The sequence below is a fragment of the Chrysochloris asiatica genome, unplaced genomic scaffold (assembly GCF_000296735.1).
Source record: "Chrysochloris asiatica unplaced genomic scaffold, ChrAsi1.0 scaffold00007, whole genome shotgun sequence".
NCBI classification, from domain to species: Eukaryota; Metazoa; Chordata; class Mammalia; order Afrosoricida; family Chrysochloridae; genus Chrysochloris; species Chrysochloris asiatica.
In genome coordinates, this window is record NW_006408525.1 from 27,707,041 (window position 1) to 27,722,595 (window position 15,555).

At 48.2% G+C, this 15,555-nt stretch overlaps 1 protein-coding gene across 1 annotated transcript in view; it reads left to right on the top strand.

The window, feature by feature from the left end:
- Window positions 1–15,555, top strand: part of TTC25 (tetratricopeptide repeat domain 25) — a 40,078-nt gene that overhangs the window by 24,486 nt on the left and 37 nt on the right. Inside the window, exons 8-13 of the mRNA XM_006833698.1 lie at window positions 802–888; window positions 2,818–3,014; window positions 5,788–5,888; window positions 8,805–8,889; window positions 12,604–12,764; window positions 14,803–14,928. Coding sequence (XP_006833761.1) covers window positions 802–888; window positions 2,818–3,014; window positions 5,788–5,888; window positions 8,805–8,889; window positions 12,604–12,764; window positions 14,803–14,928 — 757 coding nt within the window. The remainder of the gene's footprint in view (window positions 1–801; window positions 889–2,817; window positions 3,015–5,787; window positions 5,889–8,804; window positions 8,890–12,603; window positions 12,765–14,802; window positions 14,929–15,555) is intronic.

Consider the following 15,555-nt stretch of genomic DNA (forward strand, 5'->3'; position numbering starts at 1 on the left):
GACCTTAAAGTTCGCAGCCCGATTCGTAACCACTATGCTACCAGAGCTCCTGGATGGCAGCGGGTAGATTCTTCTTAAAAGAGCTAATGCTCACAGCAGACATTTTAAAATAGTTAATCTAAACTATTGTTTGGTTTTAAGAAGACTTTGGAGTATCTTTGGTTTAATATTTAAAGATTACCTTATGGCAACAATTTCAGAGGTTTATTTTTGTTTTTAACACAAATGGGACAGTATACGACATACTCTGATCTTCTGATTTTTGTTTTTAACTTACTATATTATGGATATTTTTTACATACACAAAAATTGTCATTGCTTAGGGTTCTGATAGTATTTAGGTGGTTTCCAATTTTTATCTTTTGAACAGCACATTAATGAATGTTCTTGTCACATTTTTTGTGGGATTCCCAGAAGGAGAATTGCAGGATCCAAGGGATATCTTGTTCACTGGTTACCTTCTGGAAGTTAAGTTGTCGTTGTTAAGTGCCATCCAGTTGATTCCAACTCATAGCAACCCTGTGAAGGGTTCCCAAGGAGTGGCTTGGAGTTTGAACCATGAAACTTGTGGTTAGCAGTCCAGTGCTTATCCTACAGGGCCACACCAGGACTTGGAAAGGTCCCCATAATTTCCATTCCCACCACAGGCCATGAGGGGGTCTGTGTGCCAGAGGCTTGCCTGGGCATCTTCTCTCCCACTGGATCCTACAGGCCAGGCCCCCTGGCTTTGTCTATTCTCTTTCCCCAGTGCCAACAACAGTTAATTTCTAGTGAATAACTTACTTCTCTTCTTCCCCACAGTGACCTTCCAGATGCCAAATCGAGAGCCCTTGACAACATTGGCAGGGTTTTTGCTAGAGTTGGGAAATTCCAGCAAGCCATTAACACGTAAGTGGCAAGAACTCGCCTTAGGGCCAAGACTTCCACCTCCACACTGGGCTTCCAGTGGTCAAGGTGCCAGGTAGAGAGGCATCAGAAGACCTGGGGTTAGCTCCTGGCTTTGTTTCTGCCAGGCAACTGTGGGCAAGTTACTTTAGTCTCTGGGGCTCATCAGTTTGATTTTGGGACTAGAATCAGCAATTTTCAAGATTTCCCAGGGATTAGAATCACCCGGAGCATGCCTGCCAGTCTGCTGGTCTCTTCCCTGGAAATTCTGATTCTAATAGGTCTGGGTTAGAACCAAGGTCAGATGGCCCAATAAGCAAGGTACGCACTTATCCAACTGTGCTTTCACACCAATGCAGTCCACAGTTTCACCTCCCGCCCTGCTCACCCCCATCAAAGATGTGGTAAAACCCATATGAAATTGCTCACTACAGATTAGCAGGTAGATACAATTAAACCTGTACATGCCTTACTCAATGTTGGCCCCTGATTGGAGTTCCAGAGTCTTTTAACAAGCACTCCAAGTCATTCTTGGGCAATTTCAAGAGCTAGTGGACCAATTGGCCTTCTGAAGCTGGTCTGTGACTCTGTGGGGTTGTGTGAGATCACACTGTGTCTGTGCTCTCCAAATGGTCTAACTGCTGGATTCCTCAGGTCCGACCCTCAGCCAAGGGAGACGCTGGTAAAGAGCCCTGCCCTGGGGACCAGCCAGCCAGCTCTTTGAGAGTCAGCTCTGGGGGCCCATTTACTTAGCTTCCAATGTCCTTTGGGTCCCTGCTGCTTGATTGAAATGGACTTCCGAGTTTACCAACAGCCTTCTGCTGCGTGTGATTTCAGTTTCTGAACGGCCTCTGGTCTCTAAATGCCAAAGATGGAAGAATATGAAATGTATCCCTGACCCATTAGTGTCTTTTTATAGCATGTTTATAATATATTTGTGCTTATTATTGAGACGTTAATTTACAGACGAATAAGTTATTTTATAGTGCCACCATCAAGGATGGATTAGCCTGTAAGCAGGGGATGAGCAAAGTACGTAGACTTAATTGTGTTTGCTCACTAATCTGTGTTGAGCAGTTTCTCATGGGTTCCTCACATCTGGTGAAATGTTGGGGGGAAGGGGAGCAAGTGAAATTGTGCTCTGCAGATTTGTGGGAAGACACAATGGAAATGACCTTTCTTATTGGGTGATCTGGCTCACCACCCAAAGACAAGTATGAATTCAAATTCAAATTTTATGGCTGTTTTCTTTGTTGATTTTCTCTTATATAGATGTGAGCATCCTTTATATACAGCCTTACATCCAAGTCATTTCACTGAACAGTAATCTTAAATATTGTTGTGTTATTTCAAACACCGTTTTGTAAATATTTTCAACCATCGTATAAAAGCTGATCCCAATCAAAATATTTATGGCGGCTTAAAAATATTTTCAAGGTTATTAAATCCATCCCTGTATCTAAAAGAACTGATTGTTGTTGTTATTAAGTGCTGTCGAGTTGGTACTGACTCATAGCAGCCCTGCATAGGATTTCTGAGGAGCAGCTGCTGAGTTTGAACTATGAGCTTGTGGTCCAGTGCTTATCCTACAGCACCACACCAGGACTCCAAAGGCACTGATGGTGGTGGGTGGTCATGGTGTACTGTGGAGTCGGTTCTACCTCATAGTGACCCTGAATAGGATTTCTGAGGCTATAAATCTTTACGGGAGCAGAAAGCCTCATCATTTTCCCATAGAACCGCTGGTAGTTTCGAACTGCTGACCTTGAGTTTAGCAGCCCGACTTGTAACTAGCACTCTACCAGAGCTCCTTAAAAGAACTGATAGTTGGGGGAAATTTTTCTGTTGCTGCTCAACAGGAAGCCTTGGCCTCCTATAGCTGGATTTAGGGTTTGAGTAGAAGAAACAGAGCCTCATCCTTTATATCCCCAGGTGGGAGGAGAAGATTCCACTGGCAAAAACCACCCTGGAGAAGACCTGGCTGTTCCATGAGATTGGTCGCTGCTACCTAGAGCTGGAGCAGGCCTGGCAGGCCCAGTCCTACGGCGAGAAATCCCAGCAGTGTGCTGAGGAGGAAGGGGATATTGAGTGGCAGCTGAACGCCAGTGTCCTGGTGGCGCAGGCACAAGGTATGGGCTCAGAGACAGCCACTTTGTCAGCCCCGAGGCCCAGACTGCCAGGCTCCTCACAATTAGCCTCCTACCCCATGCCTTACCAAGGCTAGGGATCCTGTGGGCTGAGTTTACTAACCCAGGACATCCTCACGCAGATGAATGTTGAGAATAAGGATAAACCACTGATTTCAACCAGTGTGCATTCGGGACCTACATTGAGCAAAATATGGGCAAGACCTCAAGTAGCCCAGAGCTGCCCATGAGCTCAGCTGCAGTGCAGCCCAGCATTGCGTTGTCACTGTGAACATGCTCATGTACTGAGCTGCTTCCGCTCACACATGGAAATTTGTACACAGTATTCTCATCTTCCATCATTCTACAAGACAGTGAGGCAGGTGTACTGTCCTCATTTCATAGATGGGGAAACTGAGGCAACCAGTAGTTCAGCACTTTGACCCAGGTACATGAGGAAACTTTTTGGAATGATAGAAATGTTCTAAAGCTGGGTTGTGGTCATGGTTGCCCTCAAAAATCATTGAAATGTATACTTACACTCGAGGAATTTAATAATATGCAGCTATATCTCAATAAAGTTTTATATATACACACACACACACATTAAAAAGCCAGCAAGAGGTAGAGGATAAGAACGTTCTATAGATAAAACAAGCTTAGCGACATATTGATCATTGTTAAAGCGAGTAATGGGTTATGGAACTTCATTATGCTTTTCCTTTGACTTTTACAGAAGTTGGAATATTTTGATATTTCAGATTTCAAAGATGAAAAAGAAATTGCCGAGGTCACCCTGCCAGGAAGCCATGGAGCTGGGATTAGAACCCAGTTCTCTTTGGTTCTAAATCACTGTGTTAATTGGCTCCTCCCCCAGGAATGCAGCTAACTTCCATTGCGGGAGGAAATGTGACCATCAGGGGACTAATCATTCCTCTGTACCTTATTCATTCCACAAATACTAACTTCCAGGTGCCAAGTTGGCCATACAGTTGTGAGCACAACTGATCATTCTTTCCCACCTTCACATCTGAGAATGTCACTTTTAACTGAGACTTTTAAAGATGAGGGATCAGAGCCATAGGATCTCGTGGGCCTGGTTCAGAATTTTTCATTTTTGCCTAAATACAACTGCAGCAGGGTTTTAGCTAGGAAGATACGGTCACTGTGACTTTCATCAAAACTCTTTTCTGTCCTTAGGGGGGCTTCCTACATGCTGAAGGGAAGATGCTGTCTACTCCTCAGGGTTGACCTTGGCCTGTGGGCCTTTGGGCACCAATTGCAGTACACACTGGATTGATTGATTGGATTCAATCACATACAGCCAGCAGGCTCTAGCGGCAGCCTAGCCCAGTAGAGAGACCCCGGGCTCTGAGGCCAGAGCACCTCCTGGCTTGAGGAACCTGGGCAGGTTGCCACTCTGTACCTGTTTCTTCATCTTTAAATAGGGATAATCACTGTACCTACGTAGAGGGCGGAGCCCTCGTGACACAATGGTTAAATCTGCTAACCAAAAGGTCAGAGGTTCCGTTGGAACCCACCAGCCGCTCCGTGGGAGAAAGGTGTGGCATTTCCACAAAGATTGCAGCCTTGGAAACTCTATAGTGGTAGTTCACCTTGTCCAATAGGGTCGCTAGGAGTTGGAATCAACTCAACTCGACAGCAGCAGGTTACTTGTAGGGTTGTTGTGAGAAAGAAGCTTCTGTACCTAAGCATTTAGAAGAGAGCCTGGCATTCAAATGCACTCGATAAATCCTGCCTTCTTCCTTCTTCCCCTTTCACCTCACAACTTTTACAAGGGTCCCTAACAGTGATGAGGAAACAATGCAGTCCTTGGAAGAGCATAGTTATGACTCAAAAGATGTAGGTAGAAATGTGTAGCTTGGTACACGGCCAGAGGAGGAGGTGATGAGGAAAACAAGGTAACGTTAAAAACTGAAAGTGTCCTTCATGCTTGACTCTCTTGAGGGAATCCTGGCTCCTCTGCAGGCCTCTGTCAGAGCCTCTTCTGCCTCTGAATGGACCCTGAGACTGCCCTTCCCTCAAATGTGTATTTGGAAAAATGGATATTGACCTCATTTGTTTTCAAAATGTACTTTTGCATCTCTTTGAAGTTTTACTTATGAGCGTAACTATGACCCTCCTTTCCCATGGATCCCAAAGCAGTTTTTAGGAAGGGGAGGCTCCTGGGTATAAAACAAAGCCACAGGGTGTGAGAATTGAGGCATGGGGTGCCCAGGCCTTGGCTGGTGAGCACTGTCTTCCTTTTTGAAATTCTGTTCCCATAAAGGACAGACCCAACCAATCAATTGTGCCAGTCCCAACCCCTCCACTATCTGGCTTCTGATGGCAGCGTGGGAGCTGAACTTGAGAACTCAGATTCCAGCCACTGGCCACTGGTCACTGGATGCTTTGGCCTGCACAATGTTTTTGAAAAATATGAAGAAATACTTAAAAGACATGAATTTGCTCCTCTGGAGCAATCTGAAAATGGGGCAATACTGCTAAAGCGTTATCTCCCTTGCCCCAAGCATACCTGTGTGCACACAGAAGCCCGCACCAGGCCCCTCCTTCCCACCCTGACTCCATCTGACCTGAAATCCAAGGTCCGGGTTCAGGTTCTCAGTGGTAGGTGGGCCCAGGAATGTGACAGAAGGATGGTGCCAAGTGACTCAGTGATGGTGCCTCTGACTCGAGGGTGGACAGGTACCTGCCAGGCAGGTGCATCTTGCAACAGTGTCACATTCTACCTGTGCCTTCCCTCCTTGCTCTCCAGTGAAGCTGAGAGACTTTGAGGCTGCTGTGAGCAACTTTGAGAAGGCCCTGGAGAGGGCGAAGATTGTCCATAACAACGAGGCGCAGCAGGCCATCATCAGTGTGAGTATTCCCACCAGCAGGGGGCGAGCATCAGCCAGCTCACAGCAGTGGGCAGTTGGGCACTGGCTCCTCCCGTTCACCTTTCCACATTTACAACTCAACTATAGGACCCATTCTGTGAACATTTGCTGCTGCCATCAACAGTAAAATATCTTTTATATAGTGACATAGTCTTATTTCAGACAAACAAAACACCAAAGGATTCACGAAACAATACTATCAACTCTGCACTCTGTATTTTCTGCTCTGTTCCATTTAAAAAAAAAAAAAATACTGGTGGAAACCTTCTACATTGGTTTTAGGACTCCCAGTTTGAAAAACATTTCTCCATGAGGCAAGAAGAAATACTGGTATCGTCCAATTTCCTCACTCTCTTGCTTAAGACCTTTGTTGGCTCCCTGGTGTCTTTTTTCCTGCTGGGCCAGGATGGCCTTAGGTAACCTCTCCCCAGGGGCCTCTCCAGCCTTCACTCTGGTCAGTTCCCACCCTACCACCTCCTGGCACATGAGCCAAAGACAGAGTTTCTGAGTGCTTCCTGTCATTCCCTGAACAGGCTTTCTAATGCTCTGGGTTTAGTGTAAGCTGTTAGCCCAGCTGAGACTGTTTTTCTAAATTCCCCTTCACCTAACTCCCACTCAGTCTTTCGGTTTCAGCTTCAATGTCCTCTCTTCCAGAAGGACTTCTCTGACCCTCTCCTCTGGTTCCCATGACCCCCCACGTGCCCATGTCCACCTGACACTGTTACTGTGAGCAGTTGGTTCCACCTGGACCTGCACTGTTCAGTAAGGCACCAGCCACCTGTGGCTATTTAAATGCATGTGAATTCAAAGTAAATGACATTTTAAAAAGTGATTGAAACTTAAAATTCTGTTTCTCAGTCACACTAGCTACAGTTCAAGGGCTCAGTAGCCACCTGTGACTCATGAGTGCCAGACAGCGCAGTAAAGAACATTTCCATCGCCACCGAAAGTTCTTCTCAGCGGTGCTAGCTTAGACTTCAGTTTTGTGAGGCAGAGACCACAGGTGAAGTCAAGGGGAAGCTTGGAGAAGCTTTAGGTTCCCTGGGGCTCCCAGAGCCATAACAGATAAATAGGACTGTCTTACTGTCCATCTGCTCTCTCTCAGACACAGTCCCCTAACCACCCCAGACTGCTGCCCTAAGGCCTTCCCATGTAGAAATTCTGGAGCATGTTCTGGATTCAGTAAACACTTGCTGGACGGAATTAACAGAGCTCCTGTGCTCTTTGGGGAGGTTGTCTCTGTGGTTGAGCGAGGCCACTGTTGTGTAATTAATCAACAAGCAGCCCAGGGAAACAGCCTTGGGGACCAACCTGGAAATGCAGTAGGTCCTGGGGAAAGGTGGGGGGGTGGTCCTTGGGAGAGGCTCTGGACTTGGATTCAAGGGCCAGTGAAGTTCACTGTTGCACACAGTTTGTGGAACTGCTTGGACTCAAAGGGCTGAAACAACAAAGAAGCAACCTGACCTACTCATCTTTTAGGAGGCGAGTTCCTTTGTGACACTCCATATCTTGTGGAGAAATTGCTCCCAAGATCCCCCAACAGGTGGCAGTATAGCCTCTGCTTTCTCACCGGGCAGGGCAGCTTTGGTTTGTGGCATTACTATCCTTTTCATCTGTTGAGGGAAGACAGCGCCCCGTAATGTCCGCCTTGCCAGTAATCCTGGCCTCCGGAGGAGGAGTGCCTTTCCTGATGCCCTACCATGAGCTCCCAGATTCACAAACATGGCCTTTTCCATGTGATCATTTTGCATATAACTGGAGAGAGACTGCATGGCAGTTCAGCGAATCAAATATTTACTGAGCAAAAGGCTGCTCTGGGCTGCCTGCACAAAAGGGACTTGACTGTGGTCTTGGTTCTCAGGAAGCTTGGTGTCAGCAGCAAGGCTAAAACAAAAGTATACACTCTTGTTTCTGATCAGTGGGACAGGAAACCAAAACCAGTGGTTCAGCCTCGTGGTGACCCTTTGTATATATCAGAGTAGAACTCTGCTTCATAGGAAGTAGATGGCCAGGCATTTCTTCTAAGGTACCTCTGAATAGACTTGACCCTTCAACCTTTCAATTAGCAATGAGTGCATAATCACCACCCAGGGACTCCAATTAGGGATGGGTAGATCAAAGGTCAGAGAACCTCAGAGAAAGGCCGGGTTGGAACCTTGACCATCAAGGAGGGCTTTAACTTTACTTTGAAGATGGCAGGAGTTTGGTAAGTGGAGATGCTGTACCACCACCCTGCCACCACCCTCAGGGACTCTCCTCCAGGGGCCAGGTCCTGACCCCTCATTCTCCTGGATTGGCATCGGCAGGTAGGCAGTTTGTGGGGAGCAAACCCCTACCTGCAGAGTATGTTCACATCCTTCAGGAAACATCCGTACCTCCAGGGGTTCTGCCCTGTGCTAAATGCAGTGAGGAAGAAGGCAATCCCTGCCCTGAAGATGCTTCAGGTCTAGCCCCTGTGGAGTGTGTACTTGTGTAGGGGCAACTATAAACACCCAGGTGGCCCATTGGAAAGGCAGTCCAGCTCTCCCCAAACTTTCCAGTGTGTTTCTTTGTCCCCTTGGCTGCTCACTGCCTTGCTGAGTGCTTAGGGATTTGAATTGGCTGGAGCTGGGAGTAGCTTTTGGTAAAAAGGTAGAAATTAGGAGACAGACACAATCCCAAATATGAGTCTGTGCTCAAGAGAAATGCAATCGGAGTTATCCTATGGTATCATAGCACTTGACATGGATAATCCCAAATCAGTAAGTATCAACTCGGCAGGAGGCTTCAGAAGGAAAACCGAGATTGGGCAGGGTTAAAACAGAACACTGTCTTCTGGGACAGGGGCAGAGAAAGGAAAAGATGTAGCTGCCAAACGGGTTAAGCGTATTCATCAGCTCCCTCTGTCACCCAACAGGCCTTGGACGATGCCAACAAGGGCATCATTGAAGAACTGAAGAAAACGAACTACAGGGAAATCCTCAAAGAAAAGAGAGAGAGAGGTGAGTTCCTGGAACTCTGAAAAGGGCAGCGTCGGAGTTTTCCCTTTGCTTCGCTTCTGTCTGTCCCCATGCCATTTGCCAGCAGTTCCTCCAGGCCTCCTGAGCCCTCCGAATTCAGTGCTGCCTCAGACCCCACCTTTCTGGTCAGCACCCTTGCTCCCAGGGCTGGGCAGGGTTTGAAGGCGGGCATTCTGACTGGAGAGACCACCCATTTAGTCCTTCAGTCAATACTTCTAGCACTGGGGAAGCAGTCAGGTTTCAGAAAGTTGGTAGTTTCTGGGACACCTGACCCAAGTCATGTATTTTCAATCACTTCATATGCATGTGAAAGCTGGACAGTGACTAAGGAAGACCGTAGAAGAATTGATGCTTTTGAGTTATGGTGTTGGAGGAGAGAATATTGAAAGTGTCATGGGCTGCCCATAGAACCAACAGATCTGTGTTGGAAGAAGTGCAGCCAGAGTGCTCCTTAGAGGCCAAGATGGCCAAACTTCATCTCTCATTCTTCGGACATATTGTCAGGAGAGTCCAGTCGCTGGAGAAGGATATCATGTTTGTTAAGGTGGAGGGTCAGAAAAAAGAGGAAGACCCCCAACGGGAGGGATTGGCCAGGTGACAGCATTGATGGACTCAAGCGTGGCAACAGTAGTGAGGCTGGCCCGGGATCGGGCAGTTTTTCTTTCTGCTGTGCATAAGGTTGCTATAAGTCAGTACCGACTCGATGGCGCCTAACAACAGGTCAGGGGAAAAGAGTTCTCAGCGAACGGGTCCTGTCAGCATTAAGCGCTGGTTTAGAAGTGAGAAGACACTGCTCCACAAGTTGCTGGGGCTGTAGGCAAGACTCCAAAGACCCAGGCTCCAATCTTTTTTTTTTTGGACTGGGAGTTCCCTGGGTGCCAGGCAGAAGCAGGAGGACCCCCCCACACCCCCACCCCAGCAACAGGCATGACAGTAACTCACATATTTGGGGCCCTTGCTATGTGCCAGTTAAGTACTAGACACGAATTACCTGATTCAGAACCAACCACCTGAATCTGTGGCTATCCTTTTGGGGGAAAATGGAGACTGAGCGAGGCTGACTCATCGTGGGGCCTACATACAGGAAGGAGAGGGGCTGGGCCTTGAGCTCAGATGGCTAACCTGCAGCCCGTGCTCTTCTCCACTGGGTGGCGCTCTTTGACCAGCAAAGGGTAAAAGCATGGCCCGTGAGTGGATTCCAACTCTGGGACCGTGTCTCCTGCAGAGCGGCTGGTGGGTTCGAACTACTGACCTTTTGGTTAAGGGTGGAATGCTTTAACCACGGCAACACCAGGGCTCCTTAACAGAGGTTGTTGTTAAGTGCTGTCAAGTCGTTTCCAACTCACAGAGACCCTGTATAGGGATTCCAAGGCTTTAAAGGCATCCTTCTTTCTCCTGCAGAGCAGCTGGTGGGTGGGCTCGAACTGCTGAACTTGTGGTTTGTGTGGTTCACAGTTCAGTGATATCGTATGGAGCCACCATACTCCCCTGGCAGAGGGTTGTTGTTAATGTGCCCGTCGAGTCAGCTCCAACTGTGTAGTGTTTCCAAGGAGCAGCTAGTGGTAGGGCAAATGAAAACCATGTGAAATTGTTGGCTATAGATTAGTAAGTAAGCACAAGTAAGCCCATGCTTACCTACATATTGGGTATCTTGACACTAGGCCCAGGGTGGAGTGGGGAAGAATACAGGGCGGCTGTGTCTGGTTTTGCCTGACAGGCAGGCTCTCACTGACTGGGCTGGCCTTATTGTTCTTTCTCACAGGCCTCCAGGGAGCAGCAGGCTCTAGGTCAAGGGGCCCTGGCATCTCCCAGTTCACAGGGTGGAGAGGGGAAGGGAAGAGGAGGTGGGCAGCTGGGGTTGGCAGAGAAGGGCCCCAGAGGCACATACTTACTGCTCCACTCTGTGCTTTGATGTGCCATTGGATCATCCGTGAAGCACCACGAAGTAAATAAAACAGTGGGCTTGATTTCACGGAGGAGGACACAGAAGTAGAATGCAGTTAAAGGAGCCACAGTGATTTTCAATCTTGGGTCTTCTGACTTGAGAACTTGAGCTTCGGAGCGCTTACATGGTTCCCAAGGTCAGTTTGAGCCTCAAGGTTGGTGGTTCAAACCCAGCAGCAGCTCCTCAGAAACCCTATCCAAGGTTGCTACGAGTCGGAACCAGAACCGACTCGACGGCACTAACAATGACATTACCATTTTGGCTGCCCCATCGTGCCCTCCCATCAGTCATACTTCAGTGACAGGAGCTGGAGAGGGGTCTTGGGCACCCAGGGGGACAGAGTTCAGTCCTGGAGATCTGTTTTTCCTGAGCTGCAGCCCTCCAGGCTCTGAGGCGGAAATCCTCTCTAGTCCAGGCAAGGCAGCAGGAACCTGGGTCTGGGTTCCATGCAAATGAGCAGCCAAAAGACCGCCCTTTATTATGCAGTACCTGCTGTGTGCTGGCTGGGTCCCCTCTGGAGAGGCTTTGTCTCTGCCTTCACTTGTTTCTGGAGCATGTCTAAGGAGACCTAGTGGCACAGTGGGCTACATGTTGGGCTGCTATCTGAAAAGTCAGCGGTTTGAACCTATCAGCTGCTCCACAGGAGAAAGATGAGGCAGCCAGCTTCTGCAGAGACTACAGCCTCAGAAACCCTATGAAGCAGTTCTACTTTGTCCTATAGGGTTGCTGTGAGTAGACAGAATCAGCTTGATGGATGTGCTTTTTTATTAAAGAAAACACGGATGCTACAGGGAAACAGCAGATGCTCCAAGCAGCCTTCTCTCCTTGCCCTCCCTTGGGTCAGGCTGTGTGCCAGGGAAGGTGTTCTCCCCCAAACTTGGGAAGGCCTGTGATCCATGACAGCTGTTGAGGCACTTCCCTCTCAGAACAGCAGGAGGCAGCAGTGCACTTGTGTCCACCCCTAAATGGCTGCCTTTTTCCTACTGTGAGCCTTCTGAGCTGCCCTAGAGGTATCTGGGTGACGGGGGCTTTCAGGAAGGGAATGTAGGGGAGACTCAGGAGGGAACTGGTGGTTTTTCTCTGTATCCGCTAAAGGCAAGGAGCAAGAATCCCTTTGGTTGTAAATAGCATCCCGCTCAGATGTTCACAGGAGCTCTCCCAACAAAGGAGTGGAGAGAAGTGTCTGCTAGGGAAAAGAGATTGTGCTCTGGGGTTAGACTGTCCCAAGTTCAAATTCTGACTCTGCCATTTATTGTCTTGCATGGTTGACCATTAAATGTGAATTTTCTTCAGTTGATCTCAGGTCCCTTGATTATGACTTCAGAAGTTGATCGCCGCCAAGCTTTTCTTCCAAGACCCTTCTGAGTGAACTGAAGCACACCACTTTTCTGTTAGTAAACAAGTGCTTAACCATTTGCCACCACCCAGGGACTTAAGGGGGTGCCCAAACACTCAGTAATCCAGATAGATAATATTTGAATGCAATATCATAGAAATTTTAATGCAAAAAATCCTTTATGAATACAATATCAACATAGCACCTCACACGGGACCTGAAAGATGGTTGATGCTCAGTAGATGGTGGTTCCCTTTCATTTCTTTTTGAAAGGTGCCTATAAACATTGTTGTTCTCAGGACCTTTGTTCTCGGCTGTCTCAGAAACACAGACCTCCTCCATAGGTACAAAGATGAAAATAAACTTATTTTCCCTTCTGTCTCGTTTTTTTTTTTTTTGCTTTGTTTTTTTCCAGAAGAGGCCACAGAAGTGGATGATGTCACTGCAGTCAGAAGACTTAATGAGGAGATGAAACGGGTGAAAGACGAGCCGGAGAAGGTGATGAAGCAGTGGGAGAGAGAAAACATTGATACATACGATGAGGAAGAATTGATGAGCAGCACAGGGGAACAGGAAGCAAGAGACACCAGCCTCTTCAGAAGAACAGAACTGGGAGCCACAGAGACAAGAGACTTGGAAGAAGTTGGCAAAAGACTGTCTGGAGAATTAGGCAAAAGAGACTCAGCAAAAATAGGGAAGATACTATCAGAAGTGGGCAGAAGAGAATCAACAGAAATTTACAGGAGGCCCTCAGAAGAAATAGACCAAGGACTCTCAGGTGTAAGCGGAGGAGAGTAGAAAGAAGCAAAGTAGGCAGAAGGGAGTCAGACCTGGAAGAGCTAGGGAAAGTGGGAAACAGGAAATCTTGAAGAGATGGAAAAGGATGGAAAGGAAGATAAATGAAGCCCTTGGTAATAGGCATTAGGATCAGGAAGTTGGAGTTCACAGGGGTGATGAGGATCATATTAAACTGAATTTTCATGCTGAGTTTTGTTTTTAATAGGAAAAATAGGGAACAGTTTCCCTCTGCCTCTTTCTGTTACCATTTTCCTTTGAAATATATATCGTTCACTCTTATAAACCCTGAGTGTATCATTTTGTTTCCTCACTCACACCCAGTCTCAGAAGACCCTTAGAGAAATCCATTGATGATGCTGGTTTGGGTACAGAGATTCATGGGTACAAACCCCAAACCAGGCCAAGGTGTGAAAGCCAGCCTTTTCTCCCAGGTCGGGTCTCTTCCCATGGAAGAGAAAGGCACTACAAAATGTTTTCAGAAGTACAGAAACACGTGTTACAAAGAACCCCGAAGCTTAACAGGAGGCAAGACAAGGCCTTGGGAAGACTTGTGTCTGCCCAGCCACTGGCCATTGGGTCATGTTACTGAGTCCCTACTGTGTACACTGTGGGAGGCTTTATGGAAGATGTGATGTGATGCTGGGACTCCCAAAGGACCGCTGTACTCTAGGAGCTCAGAGGAAGAAAGAGGCCAGCAGCTGGACTCTTGGTATGACTCCTGGTGGTAGGATCAAGCAAATTGCACTCAGTAAACTTATTTCCTGCTCTGTAAGGCGCTCTGGTAGCGCAGTGGTTATGAATCGGGCTGCTAACTTGCAAGGCCAGCAGTTGGAAATTACCAGGTGTTCCATGTGAGAAAGACGAGGCTTTCTGCTCCCATAACGATTTACAGCCTCGGAAAGCCTGAACAGGGTCGCTATGAGTCAGAACCGACTCCACGGCACCTAACCACCACCACCTGTGAAGTAGGGCACTTGCCTCGGGTTGGTGTGAGGATTAGTGTTTAGCATAGCGCTTGGCATACAGCAAGGTCTAGAAAATCATGGAATCAGGGTGAGTGGCTTCACAGCTATGGAGACTCAGCAGCTGTCCCTTGGATTCTGTTTGCACACTCCGAGAAGGGTTGGATTTCTGGCTGACTTTAGGCTGGGTTAAGGCCAGTTTGAACGGAAAGGTCAGCAGCTCAAACTCGCCAGTCCGCCATGTGAACCCTATTGTCAGAACCCACTCCAGAGCACTTAGCAACAAGAGGAGAGGACTAACGGATGAGGTGACTGGTGCTGCCTGGGGTAAAAATTACGAACAAAACAACGAAGCAGTTGCCCTGGAGTGATTCTGAATCATGGCGACTACTCTCTGTCAGATTCTCAATGGCTGTGACTTTTCAGACACTGATGGCCATGCTTTTTTTCTAGGCCCCGCCCCTGCTAGGTGGACTTAATCACCACCTTTCTGTTAGTAAGTAAGCGCTTAATCATTTGCCCCACTCAGGGACTCAAGGAGGCGCTCACTCAGTAAAGATAGATAATATCTTAATGCAGCATCAAAAAAAATTTTTAATGCAAAAATCCATGATGAATACAATTATCAACATCTTTGAAGACAAGTTTTGACCTTACCCTTGCACGACCCTGCCTCACTCATCCTAATCCTGGCTTGGGTGTAAGAGAGGGTTTTCCCGAAATATAGAGTTAATGATTAAACAAAAGAAAAAGCCCCAAAAAACTCTCTCCCCGGAAGCACAGATGCACAGCTGAGTTTCGATTCCGAGGCGCCTGCGCGCAGAGAGGCCAGACCGTCCCGCCCCGTCCCCGAGGTATGTAAAGCGTACTGGGCAGTGTACACGCCATCACTGGACTCCCGAGTCCCTCCGCGCAGGCGGGCGGCCCCGGAGAGTAAGTGCCTGCAAAGGCGGCGACGGCGGCGCCTCTTCCTCACCATGGTGAGCAATGAGGTGGAGGCTGGGAAAGAAGGAAGACGGCTGGGGCGGGCGGAGGGGTGGTGCCTGTAACAGTAAAGCAGAGTATTTTGGGGTTCTCCGAAGGAAGTGGAATGCAAATGAGGACGTTTAATGCAAATGAGGACCGAGGTCTGGAGTTAAAGCTTTCTTGGGAACCAGGTGCAGCTGTAAGGTAGGGGAGATTAAGGAGGAGGAAAACGATGGGAAGACCCAGGTGTGTGAATAACTAGGGATCTGACCCACTCGCGCTGGGCCACCCTCGGGCAGCTGTTATCACTTTCCCCTGCCCAGGGACCTGTCTGCTGAAAAATGTGCCCCGCCACCAGGCGCTCAGGGGCGCCCAGCCAGTTGGGAGGAGGAAATGGGTTAAGTTTTCGGTTGTCACTTGTGGCTCAGCAGATGGGAAACCAAGGGATCCAGAGAGGTGCTGGTGACGCACAGCTAAGTGGTGGGCAGAGCTGGCTCCCAAACGCAGGTGCTTGTGCCGCCCAGTTCTAGGACAGGCACAACGCCCGCGACTTTGTCGGGGGCAGAGACAGGGCAGGAGGAAGGAGGTGGCAGGTTGGTGAATGAGGCCCTTTGTCCAACACTCTCTTGCCCTGCCCCCTA